Genomic DNA, 17,048 nt, shown 5'->3' on the forward strand with positions numbered 1-17,048 from the left:
CATTTGTGAAAGGCAACTTGGATGTCTTGGAAGACAAAGTTTTGGAAGATAAAAATTTTTAGTAGCACGGATATGGGCCTTTCTATAACATTTTTCTCAGTGCTAAAGAATGTATAATTTACTAGCTATCACATCCGGAGCAGACAAGAAAACGACTCAAGGCAGCAGAGAGAAGATAAATAAGATTATTTTCCTCCTTCCTCCTTTCTTCATGGAAAGAAAGCATTTACTTTTATAGATAGGAAAGAGTTGAGTTTCTTCTGCTTTTTAGGTGATCTAGTTCTGAGGCAAGTCAGTAAGTCTTTCAATGCTGATATAGAAATGGAATAAAGGAAAACACTGCAATCCTCAGAGAGCTTCAGCAGTAGAACTAAAAGGGTAGAAAAACACAAAGCTAGCTTGCTAGAGCTCTTAGCTGGTCCTTTGCTGTTATAGACAAGTCACAGTACTTAGAGTCAGGAGATCTTTTTTGGAAGGCATGCTGCGTGGTCTGTGTGGAAGGGGAGTTCCAAGAGATCAGGCACATCCCCTCCCCTTCCCCCCAAAAGCTTTCAGTGGATATCATACTTGAGTTCTTTGAATTCCCATAAGGTTCATCATCTGGCAATACTCTTTAATGGTTTGTTGGGAAATTTAAATAACGGATAAATATTCGAGGCATTCTTGGCAGAAAGACTGGATGCTGTTTTCAGTTACAGGTGAACTCTCAAGTGCTGATTTTATTTATTTCTCTGTACTTGCCTTCAGTCTTGGATGAAGGATTTACCTATGTAAAGTAAGGTTGAAGACCGTCTTTATTCAAAGATTCGCCATAGCCACATTGATGAACCTCAGATGTATCTTCCCAAAAGGAAAGGCTGTTTGAGGACTGTGATATAAAAGGAGCTGTAATGAGTTCTGCTGTTCTTAAGGCAATAAGTTTATTCTTCCAAGTTATTTATTCACATTAAGAAAGAAAGGATCAAGTGATGAATGGCAGAAGGCTTAATTAACCTACTATGTTTCTGCCAAGATGACACTATGGTAACAAATCAGATTGTTTCAACTCTTGCTTTAGAAATTCTCATGTTGTTTAACAACAACAAAGAATTTAGGCACATGCTTAGTTTTAAGCATGCTAAGAATTTAGGCACATGCTTAGTTTTAAGCATGCTTAATTTTAAGCATGTACATCACCCCATCAACTTCACTAAATTATGCATTTAAGATGAAATGATTCAAGTTCTATACCCTCTGAAAATAGGACCTTTACCTTTCTCATTCTATAATGAATGTCTCATTCTATAAGAAAGATCTGACATTTTTTCCTTGTGAAACTGCCCCTGCTTGCTCAAATAAATAATGGAAGACATTGGAAGCAGGGTCTCCACATCTGAAAAAGCAAAACTATAAGTCAGATCCTTTCCTTCTGTGGGACGCTGCAAAATCCTCAGTCTTTGTTGAACTGAACTATTTGTAGAATATAACCTAAATTCATATTAATTGCAGGTTCACGGAAATTATATTCTTCAATGAATAAAGCATCTATCTTCTATGCAATTAACATTTTATATCATGTAATCCTGGTTTGCAGATGCATCTTGAGTATGTATTTCCTGAAAGTAATTTGAATTATGTAGAAAAATATTCGAAGTTCTATCATGCAAATTACTATTGCATATCTGACTCTTCTTAACTATTGTAGTAACATTCTTTACATTGCTATGATGTTTCAGAGAAAAGCAGTAAATAATGTAGGCTGTATTATAGGATGATAGGGGACATTTGTAGAAAATGAAAATATGACTAACGGCATTGTGATTTTTTTCCCAGCTTAAGCTTCTGCTCATCTTTCTTTTATACTACTTAATACCATTGAACTTTGTATGGTTTAGAAGGAAATATTGATATCATTATGTGGTTAAGCATTTTGTTATGATATATATTCTTGAATTAACAATGATATCAGGTTTTTCTCTTGTCTAGAAAATTGACACTTTCTAAATTAATTTTTATTAGGAAATTATGGAGTAAATCCATGTCCAGAGAACATGATGGTAAGATTATTAAGATCATTTTGTAGGAAATGAACTCTCTAACAAGCTGTCAGAAGTGTGCCATGATGAAATGTGCAGTATGTCGGCTATCTTCTCAAAAAAAATATTGATTTATTTGTCTGTAACATTGCTGACTTCTTATTCTGTACATCAGTGGACAACCAGGGTAGTTCATCAGTTGGAAAAGGACATACAAATTATATCTAATCAATAGCTTTCTCTCTAGATTAAATGAGAAAATTGATTCAATTAAAAAAAAGGAAAATGATACATAAAAGCCATTGACAATAAGATGAATAAAACTACAGTGAGGAGCTCTGTAAATGACAGATGAAAAGCTATTTCCCTCCACCATTTCTCTACTTTTCAGGCCAGCTGTAAATATCACAGAGATGGTAGACTTGCAAAAGGTTGCATAATCCACAAATGGAGAAAAGCAATTTTGTTTGGTGAACAAACGGAATAGAGAAATTGTACATGTGGCAAAGGTGAGCACAAACTATATCCTCTGTTATAACCAGCGTTGCAGGCTGCGGAGCCCTGGGCAAAAATATGCAGCTGTTGTGCAGTAAGGCAGGTAGATTTAAGCAGCTTGGAAACTCAAAAAAAAAAAAATTTTTTTTTCAATTTCCGTCAAGTTTTAGTTACTTAAAAGACACACTTCCTTTCAAACTCATGTACAAATGCCTGATGTGTAATATAGCCAGTGTTGAGAAAAAGTTTAATTTTAAAATTCTTCTTTAGGTTATACACATTCATAACAACAGAAATCAGGGGAAGTAGAGATCAAAGAAAAACTGTCTATCAACGCAGGCTTGCTTAGTACATAAAGTGCACTGCTAACTGATCAATAAATTTAGGTTTGCTCTTGTATCAGTTAGCATTGTAGCAGATTACTATGGCTTGCTTAATTATTTGGCTGATGGTCTTGCCTTCATATATACACATTTTTTCTAAATGTAGTAAAAATACGAGCTAGAACAACTGTCTGTGTTCCTGATCTATTTCTATGGAAAGTAGAATCTGTAAAGATGTGTTGGGATTTGAATAATTTTTCCATAGAGGTAACCACATCCAGAACTACTAAATTCACTAATTTAAGGATGAGAATTCATTAATCATTTCTCTCATATTCTTACATTTTAATGAGCTGATATTCTTGTTGAGAAAACATACTTCGTATGTTAACTCTTCCTTGACATTGTGAAATGTAAATGACATTTGAAACTGAAGCAAACCAATGGCCTTTTTATCTTTCTAACAAAATACTGAGCTAAACTTCTGAACTGAGACCTTAAACTTACAATTTTTATGATGAAGAATTCTGATTTGCTTGATATTTTTTCAGTGTTTTATATTTTTGTAATTGTCTTATGTAAAAGTCTATTGAAGATAAAAATATCAATATATTTGCTTTTCTTTAAAAATATATTTGTCTTTTATTTCTTTATATATTTTCTCTCTCTCTCTCTCTTTTTTTTTTTTTTTTTTTTTTTTTTTTTTTTGCTCTTTTTTTATGACACAGAACAGCCTTGGGCACAAGAGATCACAGAGAAAGCAAAGAAAAGAAAGGAAAACTCTTTTCTTGTTTTAGGTCTATATTTGCAATGATAACTTAAAATTCAGAGCAGATCTCTAGTTCCACGTAACCGGTCTTTCCAGTACATAAAAATAAGCAGGAACACAGGAGGATACTTCAAGTGTTATATCTTTAACATACATAAAGTGATGTAAATTTTTGCTTTCTCTTTCTCTCCATTCACATTTTCTCTTTCAAATCCAAAGAAATCATACAAGTATTTCAAAGTCCTGTTATAATTAGGCACAGATATGCAAGTGACATGGTAGATATATGTTTATATTTGTAATGCAACTGGTAACACATAATAATAATCAGAGCAGCTAGGTTTTCAGTAATGCAATTTAAGAAAGCCAAGACCCAGCTGCAACGCACATGCTCTTCTTTTTCTTCTTCAGGTTTCATAATATTTTGCATAGTCACACTATAGCATATTTCTTTTCCTGTATGACAGTATCAAATATCTTGTTAAATGGTCCCTATAACTTTTTTTTTCTGAGCTATATGCGATTTCTCTCCTTAATTTGAATAGCAACTCTGTGACCTGCAAAGATTTGTAACTATTTTCCACAACAGTACAAACTATATATTCAAGTCCATGAATTTATTTTTTAAATTTCCCTGTGAAAGTGGTAAGTGCCTAAGCTTCTGGAATCCATGCTTTTCCATGAAAAAGGGAAACTGGGTGGCGTTATGTATACCTCTACATCTCATAAACAAATGCCTTCCTTTATATCTGAGATTATGATTCACTCTTCAAGCCACTAGAAGTCAGTAAGATTGCACAACACCATTTTCTTTAATTATTTGAAGGTTAAGCCTTTTCCTTACAAACTTCATTTTCACTTTTATTTTTTGTTGTGTTGAAAATAACTGACACTGAAAATACTGAAGCTTGCTGTTAACAAATCATCACTATAAAATGCACAGCTGTGAATATATTGAATTTTTCTCTTACAGTATTTCATTACAATGATGAAAATTCACTCTGAAAATTCATACATTTTTTGCAGGACAATGTAACCTTATCACTGGTTGCCCCATCTCTACCTATATAGTGCTTTACAATTCTGTGTTAACTGCTGAATGAAGAACACTGTTGAAGCCTAAGCCAATTCCATTGTATTCTATTTACTACATGATTATTTTCAGCTAATTAATAGATTTAAAAACAAAATAAATAGTTATATGTAAATGACCTGTAATATAATACTTGGTTAAAATATCACTAAATTTTTCAGAAAGATTAGGATAACATTGTAAAGTTTTTCTAGATATGAAGTAATAGGGATCCACAATATTTTGTTTTAATTCACGAAACAATTCTTCCTGCTATGATGTAAAGAGCTTTTTTTTAAACACCTGAAAAATTCCTTTTTTCTAATGGAAGCAAAGAAATTAGTCCTTTGAAAACTATTCTAAATGTTATTTCCTCTGGGATATCAGGGTGAAAATATTCTATTCTTTGCATCAACAAAATTTAGCTGAACGTATTGCATAAAATTCAAGAGTGTCTTAGAAAAATATTTTAAAATCGAAATCGGAGTAGAAAATCTTTATTTTTAATTTATTTGGGGTTTGATTTATTAAAACATATTTACTTGATCTAACCTTCTGATAGATTGCTATGTGTTTACAGTACATTGACACCAATTTATTCTGTGAATTACTGCATGATACAAATAACATTTCAATAGTCCCTACTTGTTATTCCAGGCTATACTTGAAAGGTGAAAAAAATATTGTAGGGTACACTTTACAATGAATAGAGAACTTTTTGCATGTTAACAATTATCTCTTTCCAGTAACCATTAATAATAATTTACTGAACATATCAGGGTAGTTCATATCATGCAGGAAAAAAGGATTTTATAACTATTTCAGTATGTTGCAGTTTAAGAGGACAAGCAAATACATGCAGTGCCCAAGATATTTGTGTGTGGAATTTGAATTAAAAGATATTACTGCTGTTATTTTGGTTGTGCTACATTACTTCAGTTTTTAAACAGAACGACTTTTTGAAGAAAAATGGGACTTCACTGTTGTGGGACTATGTCAATAGGTGTATGAACTAAACACGAGTAAACACTGACACCAAGAGAAGAAATGCACAACATTTGCTGGGGATTTAGAATAAAAAGAGCTTAAAAGAGATGCCAAAAGATTAGATTCAAGAAGCAGATGGAAGTTATCTTAATGTCTTAATATTTACTAAAATATACTGAAGTTTTCAAAATGACATTCAGAAATCCCTTGAAGTTAAAGGAACCTTTAAGAGCAGCAATTAGAAGAAGCATTAAGTCAAGACTGGAAGAGACAGCATCATACAAGAATGTGAACTTCTACAAATAAACATTAAGCTTGAACTTGTTTGCATGAAAGGACTGCTCACAAACTTCTAAAAAAACTTCAACCAGTTATCCCTCTACATCTTTTCTTTTTTTCAGCGCTCTATGTAGTTATAACAGCCTCTTCTCTCTTACAAACTCTGCCACATTGTTTGCTGCACCTCAGCTCTTTCAGCTAGCAGTCCTCTGTTAACCTTGCCTGAAAAAGCTTCATACCGTTCCCAAGGTAATACTTCAGTGAACTGAAAACACATTCAAGTTATTGTAGTATAAGAACTTTGACATCTGCAAGGTGGTCGTGCAAGCTAATACAAAAAGTTAAAATAAAAATAAACCTACCAAACTCAATCCTTTCTTATTCCTTCTTTACAACCTTAGGTATATTTGTTTTATTGGAAGTATTAAAAAAAAAAAAAGTAGATTTCAGCACAATATATCTGGAAATACATAGGGTCCTGTATGAACTCTGGACTTAGCCACTGAAATCTCATTGACATTCTGTTACTTGAGCACCAGCTCTCAATTTCCTTGTCATTTCTTCAGCTAGAGGTCAAATAGCCACCTTTTAGCCATTCTCCTGAAAGGAGAGTGAAACTCTGAGGTTCAAAGCCCTGGCAGAACCTATATTTACCAGTTGTCAGATTCTATAACTAGGTGATTTGTTTTACAAAAGTTTTGTTATCTAAAAGATAAAATGTAGTAGAATTTTCTCAGAGCAGAATTTAAGAGTGAACTCCAATAATACCTATTGATAAGACCAATGCTAGGACGTCTAGAGTTTAACCATACTGCTGTGAGGCAAGGAAACTTTGATACACCTCAGTCTTGCTCCCAGCTTGGAAATGGGTAGTCTCCGTACTTTAGGTAGATAGTCCTTATACTCTAATAGTGTTTGCAACAGAAAAGACTAAAACGATAGGCTTGATTTGGATTTACCAAAAAGGGGTTGGAAGACAGAGGGTCCCTTGACCCCCATTAGCTGTGCTGGGTTCTCCAGGTCACTCCGCGTATAAGCAGACAGGCAGGTAGGTAACTTCTCCCTGTCCCCACTGTTCCCTAGTTGTGACTGTATGAAGCTCTCCCTCACCACTTGCGTTTCATGGTAATGCTCAGTTTTCAGCAGGATCTGGGAAATTAGAACGGAGTGTCTTTTGTATCTCTGTCTATTAAAAACCCTCATAGTAGGGCTTAACTTAAAAAAAAAAAAAAAAACACTCTGATATGCTAACACACACTATGCTTGCACACATATAATTATAGATGCAGACTACCTAGCAGATTTAGGTGCACTTTATCCAACTATGTGGTAAATTTGATGTTCTTTATCTCTTGTTCAAGGACAAGCAGTCTCACAGGTGTCTGAATAGCGTGGTAAAATGATATACATGTTTCAGAAAATTAGCAATGAATGAAATATATCACTGAGGACTACACAAATAGGTCTTTGAAAGGTAACATCTGGGATATTGCCCAAATACTGTATCAGCTAGTTCTGACTTTCCCTATTAGTTGATTCTGACACTTCTCAAAGCAAAATTCCATGGAAAACAACTTTTTTTCCCACTAAGCATTTTGTTTCTGTTCCCCAGATTCTAACCTGACACAATAAAGTCAGTAGACTGTGCAACTTCTGTGCAAAACAGCCAGATGACAGTTTAGAACCTTACCGAGGAGTATAGAGATCTGATTTATCCATGTTAAAAAAAGAAAAGAAAAGAAAAGAAAAGAAAAGAAAAGAAAAGAAAAGAAAAGAAAAGAAAAGAAAAGAAAAGAAAAGAAAAGAAAAGAAAAGAAAAGAAAAAAGATTACTCACATGCAAACTGAAGAATGGCCTCTCTGCTTAATATACTGCCAAATATGTTGGTAGTTAAACACTGATACTGTCCAGAATCCTTCATTTCACTGGGGTTGCTGATGATCAAGCTTCCTTCTATTAAACTGTAGCGATAGTCACTTTCAATGTTGATTTCAGTTCCATTTCGAAGCCATCTTAGGAGAAACAGAAACAAACTATTTAAGTATTTTATGGCCAAAGGAAGATATCATGCTTAGTACACAGAAGCTCATAGCACCAGCTATTACTAAGAATGCCTGTTAAAGTTTTGGGGGTAATCCTTTACTTTGGCAAAATTTTAGATGGAGACATCTAAAACATGCCTGCCCAAAGGTAAGTTTTTTGAAAAAAATCAGGTTAAAACAGGTTTTCTGCCTCTGAGGAGATATTATTTCTCTAAGGAGGAAGAATAGTCATAATTTTACCTATGCTGAATTAAATTAGAAACCCTTTTGTTTGCAAAACACTACTGTCCACCAAGGCGTGGGACTTGAAATTTGTATAACAGAAGCATCCTTTATATCCAGAATATTACTTTTATTCTGCTCACGATAATCAGAGTTTCATTTCATATTTTATCATTAAAGTGTCAGGCCCAGATGACCTCAGACTGTTGACAGTGCTGTGACTGCAAGGAACCTTTCTCTTCCATTATTTCAGCATTTGTTTTGAGGGGCTCAGGAAATGGAGAAACTTGATTCAAATGTCAAGAAGAGAAAAGCAAGACCTGTGAAGAGCAGGGAGGTAGCTTTAAAGACATAGACTCCTGGGGAATAATAGATGCTGGCAACTGAGATGATAGGCGAAATTATATTAGCTGGACCAGGACACGTGAAATTGAGAGAGGGCTGGGACTGAGGAGACTGAAATGATCTGGCAGCTGGTCAGGGTAAAGCTACATTTAAGATGTGGAAACTAAGATCAGATGAGTAGTTGCCATAAGACTGACCAAGTTTGGGAAGCATCTGGGAGTGAAAGGAGAAGCCTGAATAGTAGAGATAGTGAATACAAAGTGGAACAAAGCCAGGTAGTCTGAAACATGTTATAAAGTATCAAACTTGGGGCAATGAATTGAATAATTCACAGAAAAGGTGAATACTTTTTCTGAGGTTCAGATGTAACCTAAGAGGAGTCTCTCCATTTTTATGCTACGTGAGCAGGCTTTTATTTGTTTGTTTTTTTTAAGGTATATATGTATACATATTCTCTGGCCAAGGGTATCACCCCTCTTATTCATCTTAAAATGCTGAAACAACAAATCCTCAAATATTCCATTGACTGCAAGAGAACAGATTTTTCAAGGTACATGAATGGATTCAAATGCTCTGAATAATCTTTGGGTAGGGTGGCAATATCTTGGTTAAAAAACAACAATCCACATAAGAAGACATTTTAAATTTGCTTTTGTATCAAATTGTAAAAAGAATGTTTCTTATATTGCAAAGAAGAGATAAGAAGTATGACAGCTATCATGAATCTGCATGAAAAGTGTCACACCGCATCAATATTATGATGCACAGATGTTTCCTTCTATCACTAGCTAGCAGCTATTCTGCATTCAAAGTTGCCTCAGGAAATTACCAAACACTTCCAAGCTTGACTAAGGTTCAGAAAAGACTGTAAGAACGAGGCAACAACTGGACTCTAGAGGCAACTTTAACGAAGTAAAATGACTCTCAGTTTACCCTATCTTGTTAACATTCACGGTGAATGAGGTACAGACAGCAGAATTCAGCTGGGGTACCTCCGAACTTTTCTTAATCCAAAGGATAGAGCTGCCAGCATTAAGATGAACTGCAAAATTTTCATTTGTCCTTTTTATCATGACTGAATTTTTGATTGCAAAGAATCCTTGCATTATTCAATGCAAGGAATGAAACACTGCTGACTGTATCTTTGTACCATTTGTATCATAAGATTCATATGTAAGAATAAAAAAAATAGAATTTTTCATCTTGAACAATTTACCTAAATAAATGTCAATTTAAGAGTAATTTTTTTGCATTCAATTATAATGTAAGTTGACTTTTTTTTTTTAGGAAATAAGAATGAGAAATGAGTTGATCCGGAAATGATGGAGATTTAGACAAGGAAAAGTTGACATGAAAGGTTTAGGCATTTCCAAATGGGAATTGAGGTAAAATTCAGTTTACTTTAATTGGCTAGCTTCACTTAATTTCATTGTCAGTTGAATTTAGTGCAAAATTATATTTTTGTAATGATTCCCCAAAAGTTTGGAGCTTGGTAATTCCATGTCTATGTATCCTGTTCTCAGTTATTTCATTCCCTTCACATATTTGAGCACATTAGAGGAAAAACAACACTGAATAAGGTGACCTGTTTACTTTTAGGTATCCTGAATGATTCTAGAGGACAGGAAACCAAATATAATAATTAAAATAATTAAACTGTAATATGCTGATGGGAAAATTCAATTTAATTTTTTTTCTTGAAGAAAAATGACACAAAATATTTAAAAACATACTAATTTGGCTTTAAAGAAACATAAAGTCCTTTCGTTTGGTTCTTTCTTTTCCCCCCATCTGCCATCTTTTCTATCAGATGGTACTGGCAAAAAATTATAATCAGCCTAAGAACATCCTAAGTAAAACAGAAGATGCAGTGTTTCATGAGCAGGATGAGTAGCAGTGCTGCCTCAGGGAAATCTGCACCTGCCTTTGACCCAGTGTTGCTGCAAGTGAGGCTTGTAAACGCCCATAATCCTCACTGAAGGTCACTAATTTATGTTCCTCATTGTATGAGTCTTTCTTTAATGTAATGAAGTGCAATTTACAGATGCCAAGAGCAACTGAAATCAATTTATCTCAGGGACCCTAAATCAATACATCTAGATGCGTTAATAACTAGAACAGAGGAAAAAAAACCCGACAAAGTAATTAAAAATTCAGATTCCAAGACAGAGCTTAACCAAGGAGAAAGAAGCTCTTAGCAAAGAAGAAAATCTGCAAATGAGGTGAGCATTTCCCAGTCTGTTAACCTGAAGTAATATCCCAGGAAATAATAATTTCTAAACAGACTATGAACACTGTAACATTAGTCATATAGGAAGGAAATGAAATAAAATGGCACAGACAACCCCAAATTTGTTTTTTTTTTTTCTTTAGTGCTTTAAGTGTTCTTTTAAAATAACTAAAAAATGTTGTATTGTGCTTTGTTCATGGCTGAAGAAAAAAATGTTAGCAGCAAGGTCCTCCCTTTCTATGTTAGTCCAGTATATGTAGATAGTAGGACAGTGTCTTTGGTGATATGGAAATATGCCTTCCTCTCACTATTTCACGTGGAAAAAGTTGGGAGGTGAAATCCATCAAACTTTTGCCTATGTATAATCTTTTTTTAAATTTAAATTCCCTTTACACTTGCCTTGGAGAACAATATTCTTTTCACAAAGGTACTTATATATTATATATGTATATATATATATGTATTATATCCTGACTGATACACTACACAGACAAGTGATAACCACAGAAGAGATGGCAGTCAAATTGTGTTGCTAGAATTAGGCCTTTCTGGCCAAAGCTTTCCTTGCATGAACAGCAGTCAGGATAGCATATTTATGAGGGTGCTGACACCAGTTAAGCTCTGGTAAACTGAAAACATAGAAATGCTTAGAGTTTGTATCAGTTTACTTCACTCCATTACAAAAAATCAAAAACGGTTGGAGTAAGACAGAACATGGCTTAGGTTCCCCAGTGAGAGCAATTCCAAAACATTAACAAGCTTGTCTAAGAGGGCTGAACACAGGGTCTCCTCTTCCGAGTGGGAATTTGTACCTCTTCTCCATGGGTACATGTGATATTTGATGGACTAACAGCTGTTTAACAGCGTAGAGAAATAATATAGATCATATTTTTTATAAATGAACAAAGTAGAAAATATGTAACAAATTATAGAAGGAATGTCAGGTAAAAGCTAAACATAACTTTCATCTTACAGTATAAGGAGTTCATGCAATTCAAGTCTGAAAAATTTATGGCTACTCATTCCTAAGCCCATGTTACATGTCTTAATCTTGTCTATACTGTTTGGGTCGGTTGTGTCATGCATCAGATCTGCATATTGAGTCACACCCCTGCAATATGGCACACTTGGGGCACAGTGCTGTTATGCTGGGGATATTTAATGATGGTACTGCCTCTGAATTTATTCTAGTCACAGAAATTGAATTTTTGTGACTCAGGTCTAAGGAGAACTCATCCAGAATCCTAAAAGATCCACAAATGAAATGAGAAGTGTAATAGGTAAAAATAAAATGCAGAATTTGTGGTTATTTTCTTTGATGAAACACAGTTGTAAGAGCATGCTCCTGTGTGGGAAGAACGACTCTATGAGAAAAGATAAAGGGTGTCTGGAGAAAATAATTAACCATATGCTCCTCCAGTCCTCCTACATTGCTTGTAATTTGCATAAAATATGAGCAGAGTTGGATATAGCAAATGGAGTAAAGTGCCTGCAGCATACCGTTCCCCCCTGTAAGTGGGCACCATTGGTGCACTGAAGTCTGCAACACCCCTGTGTGGCACAGCAGACAGCAGGGGGACAGCTTGTATGGGAAAACGGGCAAGAGTTAGCATGCAGATGATGGCTGAAAAGGACTCAGATGGTAGACTAGACAGAGAAAGACCCCAGGTTTGCCTCAGCCATGGTTTCCTATATTGCATAGTCATGTCATTTAATGTACTGTTCTTTATTGCTTTCTCTATAAAATGGGATAGTATTTCCTGACTTTATAGTATATTTTCCTAGTTTCGTTTTCAGAAATAAATCAATTAAAAATTTTGATTTGGTCAGCTGTTACGGACATGAGTCATAAAAGTAGAGAAAAGGCATCCCTCCACGTGGATAGACACAATGTATGGAGAACAGAATTCGATATTTCATGAATCCCTTTACCTTCACTTCCTTCTATTTATGCTTCCTTTTTTTCCAGAACTCTCACTGTTCCCAATAACTGGGAAGGCCCTTTGGTCATTGAGCTTTTCTATCATATTGTTGCCTGATGCAGAGGGGTGCTCAGAATGGGGTTCTAGTGGCCACATACTCAGAAAATAACACACACACACAAAAAAAATCTAAAACGTGTACCTGTATGTGGGAGCAGGATTTCCACGAGCTTGACAATTCAGAGACACTTTCTTCTCCTCTGAATCAGTGGGAAAAATCACATCTTCTGGCTCTTGCACAAACACCGGTCCATAATCGACACTTTCTGTGGAAAGAGAGAGTGCTCTAGTTTTGGATTTCCGAACAAATGTTAATGTATTATGGCTGTAAAAAAGTTAGATTATAGCATGAAAGTTTTCCATAAATTTAAGTCATATTATTCCATATGCTATGCTCAAAAGGTTATAGTTAACAAACTGAAAAGAGAAAGGAGGAAACACCACTACTGTAACAATAAAGAAATATTTTTTTTTATTCTAAGGCTGTGAATTAGAGTGCCTTTCTCATCAGAATTATTTTAGTCCAAACTATAATGAGCAGCTCCAGAGGATTAAGACAGCTAGAGAAATTAATCCCACTCATAGGAGGTAAGGTAAACAAAAATTCTGCTGCCGCTTGCAACAGCTCTTATCACAAAGAACTCAGGCTATCACAATTTCCCCCTTTATGTCAAAGAGCTGCTGAGAAAAATCACTTATAAAATTAATGACAGGAACTGGTAGCTACTATTAAATAATATATGCCAAAACCTGACATTTAATTTTTCCTCCACTGTCTTCTCTAATTTTAGCATATATCTATATTTTTGTATGAATTTACAGTTATCGACAAGAAAGCTGAATAGACCCATAGAATATGTCTACGACCAACTACTCTTAATGCATAGAGGGAAGTGCACCTTTCAGAAAAATAAGGGGCTGCAGGTATAGCACTCCTGATCGCGCAGCTCTGAATAATGACAATGCTCACAATGAGATAGAAGACTGTGGAATTTTAATCAGCTTAGACTTGCTCACAACTCTTGACACGTTTAGTCCCATAATACTCATCAAATTCACAGCACTAAGGATTTGGTCTGTGTGGGGGACATTGCGCATTGTCCTATTAGTTGTAATGAAACATATGGGAGCAGGGTTCTCTCTGTCACTTTTACAGCTTCATATGTTCACATCAAAAAAGTCCTCCAAGGAGTACTGTGGGCAGCGTGACACATTAAGGAGTTTGTGACATCCTGATATATTTGTAGAATCTAGTGTTAGAGCTGGCTCCCCATCACTGTCCTTTGAGGCAAAACACCAGCTTGAAGTAAGGAAGATTTTTGCATGTACCTGAGGAAAACCTCCTTCAGCTTTTTTTCTTTTTTTATGATCATTGACATATCAAAATGATTATTACTCAACTAAGTCCATTCAACTGCAACTACACATCAGGGGTTCACAGTCCAGGAACTTTGACCTGGGTTCAGCAGTTTGCCTGGATGGGAAGAGGTGCATGGGACTGTGCGTTTGGGTGCAGACAAGGAAGACTTGGGAGCTGAAAAAGGATGAAAAACATGGGAATCACAGATCATAGTATTATCATACATACAGTGTACATTCTACATAGTATGATAATGGTATGATCTATGTTTATGTGTTTATTGTCTTTTCTAAGGTGAACATTCTCAGGTTCCACCTCTTAAAGTCTGTGGCATTTTGTTTTTATAAATTCTGTTATTACCATATTGCAAGAGGACCACATGAAAACCCATTATCTTTTTTTATCATTTCTTTTTAGTGAACTTATTGAATGGGTCTTGATGTGTTGTATTACATTTCTTTTCAAATGTGAATTATGAAAATACCTGTATTTTCAGATATGTATATTTCGACGGAAATAGATTCAGAGAATTAGCTTGTCAGTTTGTAAAGACAACAAATTAGAGTAGCAACAATTATCAGTTTGTTTTGCATCATTTTCAAGTTTTCAACCCTTTTTTGCAGGACTGTATAAGGGACTAGATTAGCCTTCTGCATTTTTATCTTAATGCTGTATTTGTCTGATTGCTTCAGTTGGACTCACTGGCAGAAAACATTTGTTTTCTAGGACAGATATCTGCATTATTTTCAAAACATAATAAACTATATTGATATATGCTTACATTATAGAATTTAACTTCAGTATTAACTTTCGAGCACTTTATTTGAGGCTATCACAGAGGCAAAGGCAATCAGCTGGCAAAATTTCTTTTAAGCAAGACAAATGTGCGAACAATTACACTATTTGGATTGTTTCTTATAATTCATTTACCTTCTTATATAGAACAAGAAAGAATACTAATGAATATGGACATAAATAATCAGGACACTCATTAAGCTAGAGTTTAACAAACACAACATCTAATTAATGAATGCAAAAGCAAATCTTTATTTAAGATGTGTTATCACATGCAGATTGTTAGGTGTACATTTAAGGAATATGCATGGAGACTAATGGTTTTATCTTCTTTCTAGGAGTGACCCTGTAGGTTAAACATTTTGTCACAGTCTAGGATTGCTAGGAAAGACAGAAGAGGACGCCATGCTAGCGTAGTACAGGTGCTAGCGTCACTAGCAATGCAAGTGTTCTGACTATCTATACTACTCACAACGGTAATATTGAAAGACTGTGTTTCACTCTCCTTTTGGAAAAAAAAAAAAAGTGATCTCTGCCAGGTGAGGCAGGTGTTCTTAGTGGTTGTGCCAGAATGGATACTTTTGTTATGAGGAACACAGAAGGTTTTACTGGTGTCTGTAGTGAAGACAAAGGTAACAGAGAAAGTTCAGCAGATGCAAGTCATGTTCCTGAAAGATGGGAAGATGCGGTTAGCTGCTTATCCGCGTTTCAAATGGAGTGTGGAGTACGAGCAGAGATTATTTGGAGACTCAGAAGTGACATAGTAATGAATGAGAATGTTCATCAGTTTGTAACTAAATTGACTAAGCTGCATCTCAGTTAGACCATCTGGACTGCAACAGAGTAATTGAACAGAAAGGACTATCCTGAAGAGACCAAAGCACATATTTAAAAGACTGGACTTTAATAATATTAAACACAAATTATTAGGCTTAATAAAGAGATGATTAGATAAAATGTAATGGGCTGTGATATGCAAGAAGTCATAACAGATCACCTGGTAATACCATCTTTATTTAAACTCTAATGAAAGTCTAGGATAGGAAATTTTAGGTATTTTATAGCTTCTCTCTTTAATTCAAATACAATGAAGGAAACACCGCAGATGCAAACACTGCATTTAAATATTTTTCAAAAATATTTTAATTTATATTTCAAATTTAAATACTAGTTGGCTTATAATTAAACAAACTTTACAAATAATGTTTATAATACCTCAAACAAAATGAAATCTTCTGTGGGCTTCCATAGTCATATCAATGATGGATGCTTATTTTAGCCAGGTAGTGCACTTAACATCTCATCAAAGGTAATGGAAAGTCCTAGACCCTTCTGACTGGAGCACCACTTGAGGCTTACTGTATTCTGTTTTCTGTGTAGATAGTTTAACACTACATTAAAAACATGAGATCTAAGTACATTTCCCAGAAGCCAGTGCACATCACTCTGGCAATGCTGCAGTTTCATGATGGAATGAGACTTGGGTATGTAGATCTCATTTCCTTGTCCATAATAAAGATAACGGAGGTTAAAGCAAGTTTTTAGGCAATTACAGAGTCATGCTGTAAGCCAACAGATGTGCAAGACTAGATAGATAATCATGGGACCAGGACTGAGGAGTGTATCAGCCAACATTGACTCCACTGCCTTCAACCTCTGAAACTGAACAATGTGACTGAACAATTTATAAATTAATATAAATAATCCATTTAATAAAACAATTAAAAAATGTACCGGCATGGCATACATTAATAGATTTTTGACTATCTTTTGCCATTTGATGAATTTATAAACTGATATTTTAAATAACAATTATTTATCAGTAGTTCTCAACATTTTCATATTAAAGAAGGAAATTAAGGAACCATGATTTTAATTTATAAATTAAAACATGGTTCCTTAGTAAATGAATTGAGTTGATATTCAGTCTCTATATAAATAGTTTCAAATTTCTCCTGAATATTCTATAATCACGATAGTGCTTCACAGTTTTCAATTTATCAGCACTATTTAATTTTGATTCTTTAATAATAGCATTTTTTCTTTGTCCATTATTCCACCGTTATTATTTCTAAGACAGACTTCCCGAATGAGAGAACAATGTGCAGACTAAAATCTGATATACTTGGAAA

The 17,048-nt window shown here is 34.7% G+C and overlaps 1 protein-coding gene across 1 annotated transcript in view; it reads right to left on the reverse strand.

Annotated features, from left to right (window-relative positions):
• The window catches only part of CNTN5 (contactin 5), a 660,492-nt gene that overhangs the window by 240,560 nt on the left and 402,884 nt on the right, over positions 1-17,048 (reverse strand). The window contains exons 6-7 of the mRNA XM_062567302.1: positions 12,904-13,027; positions 7,777-7,952 (exon numbers count right to left, since the gene is read on the reverse strand). Of these exons, the coding sequence (XP_062423286.1) occupies positions 7,777-7,952; positions 12,904-13,027 (300 nt within the window). The remainder of the gene's footprint in view (positions 1-7,776; positions 7,953-12,903; positions 13,028-17,048) is intronic.

The sequence above is a fragment of the Rhea pennata genome, chromosome 1 (genome assembly GCF_028389875.1).
Source record: "Rhea pennata isolate bPtePen1 chromosome 1, bPtePen1.pri, whole genome shotgun sequence".
NCBI classification, from domain to species: Eukaryota; Metazoa; Chordata; class Aves; order Rheiformes; family Rheidae; genus Rhea; species Rhea pennata.